We start from the raw sequence: 21,762 nt of genomic DNA, 5'->3' as shown, positions 1-21,762 counted from the left end.
TTGATAAGTGACAACACGTCATAGGATATTCTCGAGGTTATCTATGGTTAAGGTTGTTTTCAATTCGTTTGACCACAAATCCACTTCCTCTTGTCCAAACACAGCCTCATACATCCGTATTTGATATTTTAGAGCAACAAAGCCAAAAAAAATTCTCAAGCACGGCAGTTCCAGCAGATCTCTTTTTCTTTTGTACACAAATGTTCGGAAAGGCTCTATTAATTGTAGAATATATTTTAGTGTTATTTTATATATACGCTGTCATCATAGTAAAATCCCCAATTTATAAAATCCAAATTAGTTGATTACATATTATCGGAATCATCTCTACTATTAGATCAAAATGCATAAATAGAATAAACAAAACATAATCAGAATTTGTATATGAAGTTTTTCATCAAGTAGTATATATTTCTACAAAATCTTTCCAGGCTTCATCAACATATTATTTAGTTGTGCACTTCTGTGGTTACTTTGCTCAACTTTATGGCTTTCAGAAAAATACACATCCCAATCACAAAACTATTTCTTTTTATTTAATAAAAATTATCAACAAATTTATAGAAAACTGCAATTTTAATTCGTAAGTTAATATGTTTTGAGTTTTAATCTTATAACTTGAAAATGTTTGATTTTCATACAATAACTTAGATTTTTTTGTTTTGGTCATTTTTTCTCCATAAACCAATAAATCATGAAATAATGCTTCTTTGGCACTAATGATATCCGGCATAGCTAATGTAAGGAGAATAAATCTATATCACACAATAAATATTAGCAAAAACAAAAAGGAAAAATAAGTCAAAACAACTCAATATTTTAAAAATGAGAGGAAAAACTTATCTTTTCCGTTTATTTTTGCTTTGATAGATTTTTTGTATAATATATATTTTATTCTCATTTCCTGATATCGATGCAAAATAAGCAATAATTGATGGATTTAGTGGTTTTATGCGAAAAACGCAAAAAAAAAAATCCAAGTTATTTAATGGATCAAACATTAACATATTACATTACTAAAACAAAAAATGTGCTAACTTACAGGATTAAAATTATAATTTTCTTTAAAATTTTATATTTACTACATTTTTGGCTCCCATATAACCACCATATCTCATTCATTTTTCAAAAATTTAAAATTATTAAGTTATTTCTTTATCTTTATCTAGATTTTTTAATTTTTAGATGGCTATCACTCATAGTATTAAAAAAAATATTACAAAAAACATAAAATTTAATATAAAAAAATGTTTACAATAACCAAAAAAAAAAAACTAATGCACACTAGTGGTAATTAAACATATAGTGCGTGTGCGCAAATGTGATGCAAGTTCATTGGATGAAATACATTTACCATAAAAAGTTATCAAAAGTTGTTCAAGGACTAATGGATACTGAAAGGAACATGTATACTCTGCTCCATAGACGAACATCTTTTTGATAATAATAAAGGTGATTTTAAGCCGAATTGGTCGAGATTTTGTATTTGTCAAGCTATGTTGGGATTATAGTGTGTCGAGATGGTCATACTTTTGTATTTTTCAAGATGTGTTGGACCTATAGTGTACCGATCTGGTCAGGTTTTGTCCCCAAGCTGTGTTGGGCTTATAGTATTTCGAGTTGGTCTGACTTTTATATTTGTCAAGTTGTGTAGGGCTTATAGTATGTCGGGCTGATCGGGCTTTTGTGTTTGCCGAGTTGTGTTAACTTATATTGTGCCTAGCTGGTCAGACTTACATGTTTTTTGCCTGGGGTGCTCTTGTCTGATGGACAACAAGTGTTGGGCTTACATTTATATAGTTGAATAACTTCATCAAATCAGATGTTCAGTGGAAACTGTGAATGTAATAAAATAACAATCCAGTCAGAATCAAAACCAACATAATAAAGAGTACTATTGACCCAAGCAAAATAAAAAGACTAACAAAAGTAAATCCTAGTAGAATGATAAAATGCAAACAAACTTTAAGGAAAACAATAAAACAGACAGTATTGAAGGGTGATCTTCCTAAGATTAGTATTTTGAGATGACAAGCATTCTAGGGTCGCTTAGTCTTCTTTCCTTCAACATATTCCAAGTAGTATGATGTCAAGCCCGCCTTTTCCATGATATTGAAAGGACCTTCATATTTAAGGTTCAATTTTCATGTTTTCCTTGTCATTGAATCTTCTTCATTACCAAGTCCCATACTTCGAACTATTGAGGCCGAACTTTATTATTGTAAACCTGGGATATTTTTCGGTAGGCATTGGCCATACTACTTCTTGGTTACTCTTTTCTCCTAATAAATATAAATTCATGGATTTCAAAATGTCATTATCTGAGCCACAATTCATTATCATGAAATTGTCTTGGCCAATTTCTGTCGTCATGACAGCTTTTGTGCCATGCACCATGCTATACGAAGTGTCTCCCATCCAATTTCGCTCAGTGGTGCAATAGGACCTCAAAACACTCGAGAGTTCATCCACCCATTTTCAATAGGACCTCAAAACACTCGAGAGTTCATCCACCCATTTTCCTGTAGCTGTCACGAGACTGGATTTCAACATTTGCATAATTGATCTATTAGTGACATCTACTTGCCCATTGCTTTGTGGGTAAACTACTGAAGTAAACATGTAATGCCTGGTTACTCGTACAAATGATAATAATGTGTTTATGTCGTTTATTATGTAGTTATTTAGCTCATTAGATTTCACGTGATGATTGAGGTATCAATACTGAGATTGAACATGATTTTTATATTGTCCATGGTGTATTGAGAATGAATATGTGTTAAAATAGTGATAGTAAGAGGTGTAGGTAAAAGTAGTGTAATGAAGTTAGTAGGAAATGAGATGAAAATATGGTAATTATTACGGGTTTAGCATAATGATTTGAATATTGATCCAAATTGTGTGAGGCAATAACCATTAGAAAGCTAAGATATAATGTTACAACTTTTATGTTTTGGGTTTTGTCTAAATCATTGTGGACGACAAGCCAAAAGCGCCCCGAAGTGTGTCGTGTATACCGTCATTCCTTCACTGACACATGTTGGGAGAATTGGCATAGCTTTTTACTTAGATATCCAAATGACCTTAAACAAATTGGAGATTCAAGCCAGGACATAGGGCTACAACTTTTATGTTTATCACTTTTCCAGATTATGAACGAAAGAGTCATTTCTGGAGCGATCTTTGATGTGGATATGGGCAGAGCAGCGTCCGAGCGCCACTGGTTCTGGATTTTTGGTTTTGGACAGAATGTTCCGCACTTGAGTGGTAGAAAATGACCGCCCAAGTGACTCCTTGCATAGAAAAAGATAAGTTTCGACTTCTTTGAGCCATTTTCACCATTCTTTCATTCATTTCTCAGCAAGACTCGAGAGAAACCAAGGAAACTTCTTCCAAAAGCTCCCTTCTTCATTTCATTTCATTAGTTTGAAGTTAAAAGTTAGTTCTCCATCACAAGAACCTTATAAGAGTGTAAGTTTTCTTCTCCTTTAATTGTTCTACATGTATAGGGGTAACTTTCACCTTGTATAGAAATAGTAACTGAACTATTGGTTTATTGACAGCATATGACTGTTAAACATCGTCTCAAACAAGTATTCGTACGCTTAGACTGTAAGTTGGCATGTTCTTGAAGTAATACATGAGTAATATTATGATTTTAAATACTTCCCATTGATTATTGCTATATGTACATTGTTAGTATCTTATTGATGAAAATATAGCATCATATTCCATTGTTATGTATTAAATATGTAAGAAACTCATGAATATTGATGTTGGGTGCTATGTTATAAACATGAACATGAAAAGAAAAATATTGTTTTTTACTTGATATATAGCTTGTTGACATCATGAGTGGTTTTAAGTCCACCAAACCTATTGGCCAATATATGCTCATGGGGCGTGGGGTTGCCAAAGGTTGCTCCTTAACGTTCAACACAGTAGTAGCTATATAATAAAACAAGCACGGTAGTATAGATCAACTAATGAGGCTCAAGTACAAAAATGAATATGAATATATGCTATGATATGACATGGTTTAAAGATTCATTGTTATCACGACTTGATATGTATGTTCCTTCTACGCATATTGATACGTACAAGTGCCAACTTATTGAGTTTTATAAACTCACGTAGCTCATGTATTACAGGATCAGGTAGTGAAGAGACATAGGATGCCGGTTTGCCAATGGATGCTTGTGACGTGCCCTACCTCGACAAGAACCTGGACTTCTTATTGTATAGCTTCCAAATATGTATTACAATGGATTTTATGTTAGGGTTTGAACAAGTTTCACAATGTTTATGACTATATGTATAACAACATGGCGTATGGTTGTGTATGAAAATATAGTTGATGTTGTTGTATATATGGTATTGCTTGGGTTTGTGGTTTAGACAAAAATGTAAGGACATCATGCCAAAATTTTTATAAACCGTCAAATTGATGCCCCTTGTTTGAATTGCTTCATAATATAGTTAAATCATTCAAATCTTATTTTGATTATGGTAATTATGTCAAGTATAGAGTAAGCGTGTTACAAAACAATTGTTCTATTTTCGTTTATATGACAATTTTGCCTTTCATCATAAAAAATAAGACTGTTCAGTATTCAAAGTGCCAAAAATGTCCTTCCATAGAAAAGTCAATACTTCATTCTCCGTAATTTGAGCTAACGACTCGACTTCTACCCATTTAGAGAAATAATCAATTGCTACTAGTAAAAAAAATTCTCTGACACTACCATGAATGGCCCAACAATGTCCATGCCGCATTGATTTGAATGGCAGAACGAGATGATAATCTTTATTAGCTTAGCTGGTTTCCATAGCAGATTAGCATTTCACTGACAATTTTGACACCCTTTTACCACAAATATTTTGTCCTTCTTTATGGTGGGCCAGAAGAATCCGACTGGCAAGGCTTTTTAAGCTAGACCTGTGCTGCCCAAGTGGTCACCACAATAGCCTTCATGAATCTGACATAATAATCTTCTTTCTTACCCAGGCATTTCAGGAGTGGTCTGGAAAAAGACCTTTTGTATAGAATTCTACCCAATAACACAAAACGCAGGGCTCTTCTCTTGATTTCTCATCATTCTTTTCTTATTAAAGAAAATCCCATAGCAGAAATGCTGGTAAAGGTCATACCTCCAATCTTCTTCTTTTAATTCAGCCACATATTCTTTTTTATGCTCGATTTGAGATAAAAATTCCTACTTGGTGAATTTGAGCTGATGAGTCAGACAAGGCAGCTAGTCATTGTGGTTAGTTGATATGCTCTTTCATTTTTGGTATGAGAAATATGTTGTATAATGAGCTAAGCAAAAGCTTCCCTAGCTATATTGAGGGCTTGTGTATATATGATAATCTTGTAGATTTTTACCTCGAACTTTTCATTACTTTGCTGAATCACTATCAGGAGTCTGAGTAAAGAACAAGTCGAGAAACTTCCCTGGTTTGTGCGGCATTGAGTCCCAATAGGATGACCTCATATTCTGCTTCATTATTAGATTCTCGAAAATCCAACTTCATATCAGAACTAATCCGGAACATATATATTAATATGTAAAAATTTAAGAAGAAGAGCTACATTAATACGAATCCTAAAGTATCTAAAAAGTACATTTAAATAAAGGAGAGTGGAGTAGGAGTTTGTGGCCAATTGGCTCGGGTAAACACTATCGTTTTTGCACATTTTTTGGATGATGCAAGACATGGGGGGACCTGAGGCCCATATATAGCTAGTCAGTATAAAAGGAATGAAAGTCCTCAGGAGGGTTGTGAGCCCTCTCATCTATGTCGAGCATGTGCAAGTTAAAATTAGCAGGCATGTACGACCTCTCCCAAATCTCATCCCCTCTATCAGGATCTAAATAAGGCCCACACACCTCGTACCAAGGAATACCTACTGCTCTCAGCCAAGCTTCATTAGCCCTAATATTTTTAAGCTTCCAAGCTTGAGGTCTGTCATGCTCGGAGCTCAAAGAGTTCTTGGAAGGGGAGGCAACATCTACAAATTCGGATACATTCTGAACTGACCTAGGGTTAGGACTAGGCATTTTGAGACAAAGGAAAAATGATTTATTAAGAGGATTAATAAGAAATAATCCGAGCAAGATTCTAGTCGGGATTTTCTAGACAATTCGGCAGAGTAATGATACGAAAAGAAAGAAAGTAAAAATGACATGAAGAGAACATATAATTATAAAGGAGCTCGAATGATAACAGCCACAAGATAAAAAATAATTTAACGGTATGGATTTAAAAGGGAATTCGAGTAGATGCTTCAGGAAGGTAAACCGCTGCAAGATCTCCATCATAGGTACTTTTATCAATAGTGGGGAAAAGAAGCAAACATATTGAAATCTTGTTCGTCCATTCCTATGGTTCAGAACTAGCCTGAACTAACACAAATTTTGAAAAAACACGGGTAAGGAATTATCATCGTGTGCTCTGGTCAACCACGTCTCAATCAAAATACTTGGTCTAAATTTCATGCTTCTTTTAAGCCAGAAAAAGAGTTACCATGGATAACCTCATATAGATGACTCGACCCGAGTCCGACCTGAAGCACTGAGTAACAAAGCCCATTTACAAAGATAGGCTTGCCACATGTTTGATACACGTAAGTTGGAGTAAGAAACTAACACTTTACAAGTGAAGACCCGAAAATTGTTATCAACATGAAAGGAAATTAATGGACATCAGACCAATAATTTATCACACATTATATGTCATTTACAAGACATAAACTCAAAAATAAAAGGAAAAAGAAGATGTTTCATAAAGCTGAAATGCTAAGAGTTGTAACATCTAAATAAAATAAAATTATGGCATTTAAAGAGGGCCATGATGAAGACTTTTCAGCTCATCTCATTGGAGACTATAAATAGTGGTTTGAGCTTAAAGAAAATCACACATTATCAAGCACAAAAGACTCCAAATTTTCGAGCCATATCAGCAGCAAGAAGAGGAATTTTTTCTTCTATTTTTCAAGGTCTTGCAAGATGAAGTTATGTCCAAATGTAGTTTGAATTCAAGCGAAGTTCTAAGCATTTGTTTAGTCAATATTTTTACATGTTTTTCTTAATCAAGAACAACCAAGTAAAGGAGCTTTTGTATTAAGTTTGCACACTTATATTCTTTTTAAATGAGCTTAAAGCTTGTATAAAAATCAATTATGTATGTTTTCGAAAAATTCAATCGGCATGATCTATTCGTTTCTATTTGATATGCTATCTTTGAATCCATTTTTTATACGATATTAGATATGATATTCAAAAGCATGTTTGAATTATCTGAAATGCACTATAATGATTCGAGTTAGAAATGACAAAAAAATTTTGATGTTTGATTTGCATTAATATGGCCCTGATGCGGTGGTATAATAACCATTTATTTGGTATCGTCCCTTAGAGGGGTAACATATAGAAGACTGATCGGTAGACCGTGGAAAAATGATATGATTTTCAGTATATGTTTGTATTTTGTTCGTATTAGATTCAACATGCTCATAATTGAAACTTTGATTGTGTATATGTATCTGTATACTTGTTATTTATTTTACACGATTGGCCTCCACTTGCTGAGTGTTACTCCAAACACTCACTCCTTGCTCTTTCTTCCCAGATACGAATGAAGAAAAGTTAGATGAGAATGAGCAAGCCATGTTTTGGGGCTGGTGATGAAAGAACTAGTTCAAGATCAAGCATAGTTAATAAATTGGTTTCGTTAATTTATAATTCTCTTCCGCATTTTTTAATTTCATTATAAAGACGATTATATATTTTTATGAAATAGACTGGTTTGGATAATTGATTATTAAAAGGCTCATTGCTTACAAATTATGTGATTGTGAAACAACGTCGGTGTCGAGTAACACTGGTCTCGGGGCGTGATATTACATGGAATCCGAACTAATCTCAGCTCGGGAAAGGTGTTGCAAGAAGTGAATGACCGGGTAGCCAAGCTCATATCATGATCACTCGAGCCGAGTCACACGAATATGGTGATAAACACAAATAAAGTCTCATAAACATAAAATGCACGGAAAAATGATAGAATCCGGAAGATACCGAAATACATTTAAAAGCTATAATCTACTAAATATAAGATCATATCAGTCCAAATCTCATCACAAATATCGTATTTTAAGAACTTGTCTTACTAAAGTTCTTTTTATACAAGATATATAGTTCTTTCTAATTATATAAATATCAGGTATCTCTTACAAATTTATTGATTCACTAATTATTATCATTCAACGCTGCTCTTATTGCACACTTAAATTATGTCCCAGTACTTACTTAAACATCAGAAAAGCTATGTCGAAAACAGCTCTGGCGCCCTCTAACTTATGTTCATCTGTATAGATCCGAACCGAAGCTCTCCTATGCCCATAATAAATCAGCAATGAGTATTTGACTCACCAGACCAAACTTAAAGTAAATTTTTTGTTACATCAAAGTTGGATGACCAAACATAAACCTTGGATCTGCATATGTTCTGTAAAATGCACCTCCTCACTTTCCCTAAATGTCATGAATCAGCATGAATACAAAATATTAGATAGCTAGCATACCATATTTAGGTGACAAATAGTTTGATTAGAGGCTAAAAAATATATGAATGTTGAAATTACGAAGTAAGAAGTTTTGAAATTAGAAATACGAAAATTTCGGCCTCATTACTATTTAATGATTCATGAAGAAATTGGAAGCAACTGAATTATGACGACTGCAAGGCAATTAATCTTTCAACACTAAGCTGAATTAAGATCGATGAGCGTGAGTAACAAGTCAAATCTAAAAAAAATTAAAATAAAAAAGTCAAATGGACTTTTATAAACAGACTCATGNATATATTAAAATATTAAATTCGTCATCATATGTATGTAGTCTGGCCGGTTATGTTCCCAAAAATAACTAAATCGATCCCTACTGACAAGCACTTCGCGGCATACTTGACACACATTCTATTTTCAATACCTATTTTTGAACACGTCAACTAACATACGGTTCAATTTCGTTACAAGATCTAATTAAAGAAAAATATTTTTGACATTTAGAAAACAAAACAAAAATGGAGCTTGCCATCTAATTTATGTCATTAATTATCCCAAAAACTTTTTGATCTCCAACAGAAATCGATATGAATACATACGATGTAGATTCTTGGCTGATTTTTCTGACATTCTTTCTTTCCATTGTGACTTTAACTGCATTTAATTTTATACTTAAATTTGTAGACTTTTGAAAGGAAAAAAAAGTATTCATAGGTGGAAGCTCTGGAGAAAGTTAAAGGGGGTAAGAGCAGCTCCCAACTCTAATAGCTAGCCTCATATGTATGTATGTATGTGTGTGTGTGTGTATATATATATATATAATATAATATAATATAAATTGACTCAAAATATATATTTTTCGCAGAGCTTATGGGTCTGGGGTTCATCTCGCTTTTACTAACATTTGGCCAAAACTACATTACCCAGTTCTGTATTCCGAAAAGGGTGGCAAACACAATGTTGCCGTGTAAATTAGATAAAGAATATCATGAGAGCGGTCGCCGAAGACTCCTGTGGATGCAACGTAGAATCTTGGCAGTCGATAGTCCAGCCAAAGATTGTAAAAAGCTACCTAAATACGAGGAACAACATATTGTTTAACACACTCATCTTTTTATTGATGCCACTAATAATAACAGGGGTATGTGCCACTAATTTCTGTCCATGGGCTACATCAGCTCCACATCTTCGTATTCTTTTTGGCTGTATTTCATGTCGTTTACAGTTCCGCAACAATGATGCTCGGAAGGTTGAAGGTATTTTGTCTATAGCATGTTTGGTTCAGTCTATTTCGTATTGTGAAATTATTTGTGGTCGTCTCAGATTCGTTGATGGAAAGATTGGGAAAGAGAGGTTGCATATGAATATGATGTATCCAATGGTATCTATCATCCTTTGTAAAAGCCAAAGAATACTTATTTACATTTTAAACTATATACATGAACGCGCTATTAATTTTTGTGTACACAGATCCTTCAAGATTCAGGCTTACACACGAAACATCTTTTGTTAGAGACCATACCAGTTCATGGATGAAAACACATGTCCTGTTTTATGCTATAAAATTCTCATATCTCTTCATTTTCAAACACATATATAGCTTTTGTGAACTGAGCAAACGCAATTAATTTCGACAGGTCTGTTTTTTCGTCACATGTTATGGTCAGTTCGCAGAGCCGACTACTTAACTCTACGACATGGATTCATCTCAGTAAGTTCTCTAAATACGTTGTTCATAAATTGAGGATAAGATTTCATCCATATTCTGATATTACATCCATTTAGGTCCATTTGGCTCCCGGAACTAAGTTCAACTTTCAGAAGTATATCAAGAGGTCATTGGAAGATGACTTCAAAGTTGTCGTTGGAATCCCGTATGATATTTCTCCCACTTTATTATCAAATGATATATATTTTCTTACATATAATAATATTTTTGTCCCACTCTTAGCACAGTATTATGGATGACTACAGTCGTCTATCTGCTTGTAAATGTTAAAGGTATGTTATTCTTTACCTTATTTTGTAATACCAGTTCCTACAATTTTATCTATTTATTTCATTGTCATTTCAGGATGGCACGCTATGTTTTGGCTTTCAATAATGCCAATAGTGGTATGACTCCCTCACACTCTGGCCGAAAATTCTTAATCCTGCAAAATTTTAATATTGACTATTTGATTTGCAAAAGATGATTTTGGCAGTTGGAACAAAGCTTCAATCAATCATAACTCAAATGGTTATTGAAATCCAAGAAAGACACGCAATAGTCCAAGGCATTCCTCTCGTTCAGGTTTCTGATAGACATTTTTGGTTTAACAGGCCTAAGTTGGTGCTTCATCTTATCCATCTTACGCTCTTTCAGGTTGATTTTTTGTTCTGTCCTTGAAAATATTTCAACTAATTTATATATAGCTTGAGACCATTCTTTTATTCTTCTAGTTTTGGTACTGTTTCCTCAACATAATGCTTTTGAGATCACGTACTTCATATGGATATCGGTAATGAATACACATATGATTATCGATCTTCATAGATATGATCATATCAATGGATGAACTTGAAATAATAACGATGATGTGGTTGTGGTGCAGTATGAATTTGGATTGTACTCATGTTTTTATCGCAATTTCATTCTTGCCCTTATCAGAGTGGGCATAGGGTGAGTGAGTAATTCTTGCTATTTGCTGGAATCGTGTCACGCACGACTCCATATTGAATTGAATTCTAAATTGATGGCAGGGTAGGAGTACAGTTTTTATGCAGCTACATTACGCTCCCACTTTATGCACTTGTCACACAGGTAATTTGATGATAAAAGTACTGGCCATCTTAAATTTTATTGACCTATATTAATGAAACTCTAACGTTTTTATATGTATTTTCGATCAGATGGGATCACAAATGAAGAAGTCCATATTTGATGAACAAACTTCCAAGACGTTAATGAACTGGCATAACAAAGTTAAGAAGAAAAATGAATGTGCTCAGCCAAATACACCACCACGTTCACGTAGACTAGGAGGAAGTCCCGAGGATTCACCAAAAAATTGGTTCACCGCGTTACGAAAATGGGTGTAAAGCATTGGGTTAATTTGAAACCTACATTGGGCTAATTATTTACTTTAAATTTAATTTAATTTTTGATGGTCTATCTTTTGTTGAATAAAGTAAAATTGATCAGTTCTTGAATCAATTTTTTTTCCAAGAAATGAAATTAGAGTTTACAATTTGAGGGTTTCAGAATTAAAAACGTGTAACAATCATGTGTCCAAAAACTAGATAATAATAGGAAGAGATTATGTTTATCAATAAGGAAACTAAAATTTTTATGGAATAAAACTCTATCAAAACTTTTCTTATCTCAATAATAAATTTCTCTCCAAAAGTCTTCAATGAGTTAAATATCACAAGTAGGACTCTTAAAATATGATATTATCATCATAATTTTGAGCTCTACATGCAGTCACAAGACAGCCGTGAAGCAGTCACGAGGCGTGGTCATGTATTGTTTCAGGAATTCTTCAGTTTTTGTCTTTATTTCATAGTTTCATCTTGGCAACTTCAAATGTGATAAAAATAATATTTTTAGCCAAATTTGCTACAAGACCATAAAACTTCCTTCTAAAACAAAAAAAAAACACAAAAGTGTATCAATTAATCATGTCGAAAGTTAGAACAATGAGAAATTTGATAAGAAAAATATGAACTACTACGATTTTAACACGTGACATCTAAGAACAACACGTGAAGAAGAGCCTATAAACAGCCACATCAATAAATTTGTAGCAAAACATGTGGTGTATACCTTTCATTTCTGTTAAGTCTTGCTCCAAGATAAAAAAACAACTGAGAGCAACCAACAATCATTGAGAACACCAACTAGGGAAATACAATCTTTTCAGTTCGTTCCATCTAGGGAAAAACTGATCCCAAGTTTCGGCTCTGGAAGTTCCGGTCGGCTGGTAGATTCACTTCCCATGATTTATCGAGATGTCCATATATACATAAATTTTCCTTCTCTACAAACAAGTGATGCAAGAGACAAGACATTAATATATAAAACACATAAATCAAAGATGAAGTTCAATTCCATATATCACAAGACATTGATGATTGCGATACACAATAGCCACACATATCTTTTCACTTACAAAAGCCATTGACAGGTAAAACAAAGTCAGGACTTTGCTCACTAGTCCATTAGAAGATGTCACATTCAACAATGCAACACTTACATAATAATTTTATTTAACAGAGTATTCATTCCCACCATTTCATGAAAGAGTCAACTAATTGAAGTAGAGGTTCTCATGTGGAAACATTACATTTCTTCACAAAAACATATTAAAAGTGTATATGTACACGTGTGCTTTATTGGCAAATATAAGCATCCCTGGTAACCCAATTTGAAGAAGTAGCATGTTGGAAAAATACAAGTCTTTGTCCCTTTCGACTATCAACATTAATAGAAAAGAAGAAGAAGACAGCTTCTTTGAACCAAAATTTATAGCTCACAATAGAAAACGAAAAAAAGAACCCAATTGAATAAGAAAAGCAACATTTCCCAATAAACGCTAAAAAATAGAAATGGCAAAATAAGCAAGCTCATGTTCCTTATTCTATCATACTTATGTAGAAAGGAGCTAATTAGCCCACAAGCTAATGTATATCGACAATTTTAATGGTTCACTCACATCTTCAATCCGATGATGTAAAGCTAGTTTATGAACTTTCCCATTCTTTTATAAGCTTTTTCCAACTTGGAATCAGTAAGATAAACCACATAAGTTTATCAATGACAATTTGAAAAACCATACTTTTTTGACGTTTTTTTCATCTAAGCTTACCTTGGTAGACCTTGTTCTTGCTCTTTTACCACCATGAATTAGAAGTCTCGTGTTTCTCAAGATTAAAGAAAAAAACTGAATAGTGCTTGAGTTCAGCAAAATCTTAAACCTTCCACCAACTTTGCTTGACAAGAACTGCACAATCTGCCAACTTTCTTCTCGTTCAGAAGCTCTTGTAAGCATTCTGTAACTTTACACCAGCCTCGTGTGTGGGGCTGCTTGGATCCTTGAGCAACGAATTCTTTCGACATATATCTTTATCATCTCCTGGAACTTTTGTATATATCATTGTTTTATGTATTCTTTGACACATTTTTAAAAGATCCTTCCAAAACACATTCTCCAGAGACAAATGATGGCAATAATTTATGTTCAAAGATTTTTTTTGTCACGGCCCAGCCCATTTGTGATATTGTCTGCTTTGGTCCGAGGCCTCACGGCTTTAAAACGCGTCACAAGGGGTTGCTACACGCTCATTTAAATGAATTATATCGAAGCACTTTTATCAAGTAATCAGTTTATATTCATTATCAAGGACATCAATTTACACTAGATGACTTAACTAATTATTGGATAAGTTTTTGCGTATTTTTCTAATGCATCCAAATCCAACCACATTACATTTTGTACGGATGTCAGAGAATGATGACCTGAAAAGTCGTAGCAACAACTATCATTATTTGGAACATATTATTTTTAAAGTTTGTGACCGTTGCAGTTTGAAATCTATAAATAATGATGCATATTAGTTGAGTGGATGTTACTAACCTACAGAACAAAAAGATTGCATAGACAAACATTTGATTCAAGCTTTCAAACTTACATGTAAAATGATCATAAAGCACACTTTACAAATTTGTATCTTATCATTAAGGTTCATTAAGCGCTAGAAGAATTCTTTGTAATTCATCGTATTCGAGAACAGTTTGTATACTATTTCTTCATTCAGTTGAGTAAACTAGGAGTTTCAGTTTTGGTAGTGTTAAGTTCAAACTGAACTGGGTTTTCGTAAATTGCTTTTAAAGATCAAAGCCTTCTAGTGTGAGCCTTCCCAAAAAGAAGAAGGAGTGACATAGAAGCTTGAGTTCTTCGAACATCCGGAAACAAACTTGCGTATATTTTACTTTCAGTTTTTCATTAAGTTTACATTGCCAAACCATTATTTGAATTGTTCTAATATATCAATTTGGCTTCTTTTCGGACATATTTTGTTAGTTAACTAACATTGACAATCGAGAATATCAAGTTCTGTTTCTAACATACTGAATTATTTTTGAAGAAAGAAATTTTAGGAAGTGTTTATTCAATCTCTTCTAAACATTTCAATCGATCTTTTTATTTTATCTAATCCTATTAAAAAAGCTTGCATTTTTCTTCTTCATAAGGAGAAATGCCAATATTAGATCCATCAGATTTGGCAGAGTAGGGTTTTGCATCACAAATTGGGTAGAATACCGGTTCAGGTAGATAGTTTGGATGGGTCGAATTGTAAGAGATGTCTTAGATACGTGAGGCGATATCACACGAGTTTTTGTCCTTTTAAAAAACTAATGGTCCTGTCGGCTACTCAATGCAGATCATGCACAACATATTGGTCATGCAAGAGTCGCCCCAAAATCAGTTATTATATCCTATTTCGTGTATTTGGATAGATAAGAGAAACATTCGTGGATTTGGTAAATAAGATAAACATTTAACCCCTGATTATCATGCACAACATGTTGGTTATGCAAGAGTCTCCCCAAAATCAAAACCTTCTAGCACGAGCCTTTCCAAAAAAAAAAAAGGGTGACATAGAAGCTTGAATTCTCCAAACATCTAGAAATAAACTTGCGTACATTTTACTTTTGGTTTACCATTAAGTTTACATTGCCAAACCATTATTTGAACTATTCTAATATATCGGTTTGGCTTCTTTCCGTACATATTTTGTTAGCCAACTGACAATCGAGAATATCAAGTTATATTTCTAACCAGACTGAATTATTTTTGAAGAAATAAATTTTAAGAAGTATTCATTCAACTTCCTCTAAACACTTCAATCAATCCTTTCATTTTCTCTAATCCAATTAAAGAAGCTTGCATTTTTCTTCTTGATAAGGAGAAAGGGAAATATTAGATCCATCAGATTTGGTAGAGTAGGGTTTTGCATCACAAATTGGGTAGAATATCGGTCCGGGTAGATAGTTTGGACGGGTCAAATTGTAAGAGATGTCATAGATACGTGAGACGACGCATGATTTTTTGTCCTTTTAAAAAAGCCATGTCGGATACTCAATGCAGATCATGCACAACCTATTAGTCATGCAAGAGTCGCCCCAAAATCAGTTATTATATCCTATTTCGTGAATTTTAATAGATAAGAGAAACATTCGTGGATTTGGATAAATAATATAAACATTTAACCCCTGGTTATCATGCACAACCTGTTGGTCGTCATGCAAGAGTAGCCCCAAAATCAGTTATTATATCTTATTTCCGCAAATAAGTGAAACATTCGTGGATTTGGATAAATAAGATAAAACATTTAAAAGACAGGCCAACCGTTTCTACACTCATTCGTCTCACCCCCAAACGTACAATGCTACTTTTCTTCTCACCGTCCCAACTTCTGTTACCAACAATTACCTTCACTCCCAGGCGGGTTCCGTCGACATTCACTCCTCGACGCCTTTCCACTATGGAGGCGGCGGCTTCTAGTAAACTGGATGCTTTCACTCAGTACTCCGGCTACCTCTTTCAGATGACCGCATCCGAAGGCGAATCATTGACTGAATACAACATTTCCAAAATCAGAGCTATATATCTGAAAAAGCCTTTTATTCTTTTGCGACGACTCTTCCAAATAACCACCACCCTGGGCAAGTGGTTCGCTCTACGGTACTACGACAACCTTACAGAGCGTGCTGAGTTGATGTTCGAGGTATGAATCTTAAGCGCAAATAGTTTTCGAATTTGAACGTCATTTTTTACATGTGCTTCCGAGTTAAAAATTTTTCAATCTGATTGAATTGGTCAAACGAATGTAGTCTCAAGGAATTGGAATTGACCAAAATATGATGTTTATGACCAATGAAAAACTGTACTATGAAAGGTTGATTGGTGAGGTTACAACTAAATCCTCGAAGGTTTACAAGCAGAAACAACTCTGGTCGGAAGAAACACTGTAGTGCACAAAACTTCAAAATTGTACAACCTGAGACACGCAAAGCTGACGGGAATTTACCTTAAATTTCCGGAAGAATTTTTATGATGAGAGCTTAATTATTTATTTTGGATTGCATACTGGTGCAATTCTGCCATCGCTTTTCTTGCTGGCTTAATCACTCTCTCAGCAAATCAGCTGCATTTGTATCAATTTTCACGCAGTTAACTGCTTGAACGATAACTGCTAACTACTGTTATTTGGCTGTCAACGTTGCTCAAACATCCATCTTGTAGCCCAAATATCCTTTTTAAGTTGTGGTGCCAACATTAGTGAGCTTGATTCTGCTGGATATAAGTTGTTATATGCTACTGTCTTGTTGATGCATCGTTTATATATGAGTTAATGAGCTGTCTTGTTACTTTTTTATTAGCGAAAACATGTGTTATTCTTATTTAGTTAAAATTGTCATACCGCAAAATCACATTTTACTGTTAGGAATTCACTAAGTATAGTTTTGACTTATATCTTTGTAGGTGAGGGCAGCGGAATTGAGGAAGATACTAGTACAACTTGGCCCGGTAAATCTTGTTCCATATTTATGAGATAATAGTTAATTTGAATCCCTTTCCTTCCATTCCCACTCTTGCTGTCAGCATCATTTTTATTGTGTTACTTACGAAACAGCTCGTGTTACATTCATTATCATGAATTAGTTTCAAATATACTTTTAAGTTGCATGATTTCAAATCTTCGTAACTTCATTTAGGCCAGAAAAAAATAAGATTCTGGGATACATTATGTCTGCAATGGATGAAATGCATCTACGCACAAAACAACATTCTAAGGTTATTGAGGGGGTTTGTTGAATTCTTCCTTGAACATTTTCTCCCATTACTCCATCTCTATTGTAGATGATCGAATTTTTACATGTGAACAAATGTGGCCGAGGTAGGCATTTGATTTTCTAGGACTTCTGTCCTGGATTTGAGTCATATCGAGTACATGGGTGAATAAAAGTATAATTTTTTTAATAAGTCGATGAACTTATCTTGCATAATCTATACGTAGATTTTTAGGCATAGATCTATTAATATATATGCTAAAAGTTTTCACCTTTCTTTTCTGCATATAGTATATCTTTGGTAATGTTTAACTAGACTTGTGATGTCAGTGCAAGAATTTCTCTGATAAAGAAGGTACATGTACATAGAAAAATCAATGGTTCTCTTTGATGAGTTGGCCTATGCTAAACATCTCCTTTTAACCAATGTTAAATGTCATTGGAATGTTTATTTGCTACAAGTAGACTTATGGAAGGCAGAAGGCTCGAGTTTCTCATATTGTGCTCTAGAGAGGTGTACTTTTCTTGATTGATATGAAGAAAAGAAGAAATATTTTAAGTATGATGTTCATTTTGTAGAAAGTAAACTTGTCACAAATTTGTGTTTATTTCTACCATGGATATAGATAAAAATTGTGTGCAATCTTAATTGGAGAGTTCTTCTTTCAACGTATATGAAACTAATTCATTGTGAGGATCAAGATTATTCCAAACACATTATATTTTTTTGCAAAATGAAACAATGTTCTTGGTGAGCACCAGTGGAGGAACTGTTGGCACATGGTGGTCACCTTTCTGCAAGCACACCGTGTTTGTGTGTAAGGACCTAGAATCCTTGCAAGAAAATGGTGATATCAGAAATCTCAAGCACTATCTTAGAATGATAGATGTAGGCTATTAGTAGCCAAACTACTACAAATTGGTGTTTTTGTAAGCGGGGAAGAGAAAAATTCTTTATTTTATTTCTCTTGCTTTCTTGTTCATAACAATGTTAAGTCCTTTAAAAGACAAAAATGAAACTAAAAATGAAAATTATTATAGTCCCACATATATTGGGATTTTGCTCGATCAATCTCCAAATTAACCTAATTATTATGGAAAAAAATCTCCTTAATTAATCGACAGCCCCCCCTTAAGTAGGTGCAAAAATATTTGTCATGCCCAACATGCTAACTTGAACCTCAAAAGGTTGTCTTAACCTCTTGCATTCTTGCCAAAATAAATACAAATTGTTCCTTATATTTTTTCTTTTGTAAAATAAATGATTGTAAATCTGTGTGTTTTGTTATGTCATGTAAGACTGGATTATGAGCAATGCAAATTCATGATTTATTATCATGATATCTGCTTTATTGGTTAGTGGCCTCCTAAATAAATTAGTTTTCCAACTAATCTTTGATATCATCCTGTGTCAACTGGAGTTATTTTTTTTTTACTTCCCCAAGCTTGAAATTCGTATCAATTGGAGTGTTGGCAGATCTACATCCGCTCATATCGATTGCTTTTAAGAGTTCTAGGATGTACTTGCATCATGAGACAATAATTCAGTTTCTTTGATCTAGCTGCTTCCATTCCCAAGAAGTTTCTTAGTTGCTCCAAATCCTTGATTTCAAATTTTGTCTCCATTTCTTGTTTTAATATATTCGTTTCTTCTATGTTATCTCCCGCCAGAATGATGTTATCCACATTGAAAATCAACATAGATGTCTTTTCGTTAGTAGATTTATTAAGAAGGTATGATTAGCTTGTCCTTGGTAAATCCTTGTCCTTTAATGAAAGTGGTTAATCATCAAACTATGTTTTGGGCGGCTATTTAAGTACAAAGATTTTTTATGTGCACACTTTGGCCCCAAACATTTCATCAAACTGTGGTGGAGGTTCCATTAGAATTTTCTTCTAAATCTCCATTCAGAAAAGCATTTTTTTCATCAAACTAGTATAATATCCACCAGAGATTAACAACCATGGATACCAACAATGTTTGATTTTGAAACTAGTGAGAAATATCTAAGTAATCAATTCTCCATACTTTTGGGTAAATCCATTGGCTATTAATTGGGCCTTGTACCTTTCCAGAGATCCACCGGAGCCATATTTTATGGTAAATATTCATTTACAACCAACAACAATTTTATTTATACATTTCTGTGACATACACAGAATGAAGGAGATAAATTGTTATATGATACAAAATTAGATAAAGGGTGTTTTGTACAAGAACAAACATTTTTCCTGAGGGCAATGAGAGGTCTCATCATCTACTTTCTGAACAAAGTGTCAAGTATGTCATACAAGATAGATTTGGTTTTGATTCAGGTCAAGGAAACTAACTTGACAGTGACTGAACTGCAGACCACTCTCTGATGAAAGCTGGTATTTATTAACTCTCACTTAGATATAAATTCAAGAAAGTAAAAGTCAATGAAAATAGAGAGAGAGCGCTTCAAAAGAATCAAGGGAATTCATTCTGCAGAGTTTGTGTGACAAACACAAAACAATAGATAGATATTCAATCAAGAGTGTTTCTAGAGAAAGATAGGAACAAGAGTGAAATGTTTGTATTGCTTCTGTATCAGAAACCAATCTCGATCAGTAAAGATTTGTCTCCAGTGGATGTAGGTCGTTGGTGGCCAAACCACTTAAATATTTGAGTCTCAATGACTTTACTGCACTCGCATTTCAATTTCTCATGTTGTTGATCATCATAATCATTGAATGTCGTATTCAATCCAATTAACCTGAAGTATACCAACCGCTACACATAAATCATTACAAACTTCTTCATCCAAACTTTGAGTGATGCTTGGTCATGCTTTGGGAAGTGGCTTCTCGTATTTTTTGTGAGATGCTACTCTGAATAAATAAGATCTTTGAACCTTTTTCATTTTTGTTTGTTTCCTACTTCCTGTCGTGATGCGATTTTCTCCTGTTTGTGCGGGAAGATAATTGCTTTGACGAATATCAATTCAATTGTAAATTCAGAACTATGAGAAGTATTCTCATCTTTATGATGGTGCCCCCTCGAAGATGGGAATTGGTGTAATAGGATGTAACCTCAAAGAAGGGGACATCCATAGACCCAAAATATTTTTTCCAGAGGGGTCAAAGCATTTAAAACCTTTTTGGCTGTTAAGATATCGTACAAAGATCCATTTTTGTGCACGAGAATCCAATAAAAATAATATTAATCGGCTAATATATCTTCCATTTTTTAAAACTAAATCACATTTACCCCATTTGTATGGGATTTTATACCTGATTTTTAAAAACACAGTTTAAAATGCAATTAATTTTTCACATGGGGATTTTCGTTTTTTTATTGAATTTTAAACCATTTTCAGTGACAGTTGTTATGCTTACGGGACCTCAAACCTCACTATGAATTAGAGTAAATAGTTGTGACTTTTGATAGGGGTTAAAATTAAAAATGGATCGGCGATACTTGGGAAATTCGCAAAACTTGCACTGAAATATAGTACGAATTTTGTTGTGGAAACCTGTTCTTCGAATAATGAAAATTATGATGCCCTAAGCTGTAATGCCATAATAAAATATTCTGAGAACCAAAAACAAATAATACTGCGGAAGCAAATCGTCCGGTCTTGCCAAGCAAAATCGGATTTGGGATGTAAGAGATATGGACCACCATCATGCTTATAACCTCCGGTAAGTTTACTAACAGACGACAGATTGTAAGACAGTGAGGGGACATACAAGACTTCTTTTAGAACTAGAGAAAAGGAAATATGAACTATTCTTTCCTTGCAACAGAAGAGGAACCATCCAAAAATTTTACTTTTTGCTATTGGTTGCGCCATGAGTATAAGACGATAAAAATGCGAGGAACCAATAATATGGTAGTAGCACCGGAATCTAATAGCCAGACTTGAAGATATGATGATATTAAAAAAAAAATGATGTACACATGAGTTGACAGTAGGCAAACTCATAAACCTACTCACTTATATAAGACAAATGGTTACTTTTTTGTTTCGAAATTTGATGTTGATCGGTGTCCGATAAAACGGAAGATCACATGTTGGAATTAGATTTAATATCACTAATATTATGATACATGTCTGATTTTATTGTAATTTAATTGGAAAAATTTTGTCTACCATATTCATATGTTAGATATTTTTCACCTGTATGAATGTGTGGTAATTGAATTTAAAATAAGTAAGAGTTTTGGCATTTGATGTTATGGTAAACACCATAAACCTATATTATATATGTGTGTTTCTTTTCTCGATCTTCCGTCTTATTTAAATTCAACAAGTGTTGTTAAGTTTCTTATTGTCAGAAACTATGAAATGATAGCAGCCCTTATTTATTTTGAATTTTCGCAAACAGTTCA

At 33.8% G+C, this 21,762-nt stretch overlaps 1 protein-coding gene and 1 pseudogene across 1 annotated transcript in view; both read left to right on the top strand.

The window, feature by feature from the left end:
* The first annotated feature begins 4,325 nt into the window (after positions 1–4,325).
* Positions 4,326–11,679, top strand: LOC140990017 (MLO-like protein 9; annotated as a pseudogene).
* Positions 11,680–15,939: 4,260 nt separating this feature from the next.
* LOC140989829 (uncharacterized aarF domain-containing protein kinase At1g71810, chloroplastic) overlaps positions 15,940–21,762 on the top strand; it is a 30,811-nt gene continuing 24,988 nt past the window's right edge. The window contains exons 1-2 of the mRNA XM_073459268.1: positions 15,940–16,339; positions 17,098–17,142. Of these exons, the coding sequence (XP_073315369.1) occupies positions 15,998–16,339; positions 17,098–17,142 (387 nt within the window). The 5' untranslated portion in view covers positions 15,940–15,997. The remainder of the gene's footprint in view (positions 16,340–17,097; positions 17,143–21,762) is intronic.

The sequence above is a fragment of the Primulina huaijiensis genome, chromosome 12, assembly GCF_012295235.1.
Source record: "Primulina huaijiensis isolate GDHJ02 chromosome 12, ASM1229523v2, whole genome shotgun sequence".
Classification (NCBI taxonomy): domain Eukaryota; kingdom Viridiplantae; phylum Streptophyta; class Magnoliopsida; order Lamiales; family Gesneriaceae; genus Primulina; species Primulina huaijiensis.
This window is presented reverse-complemented; position numbering and strand designations above follow the sequence as displayed.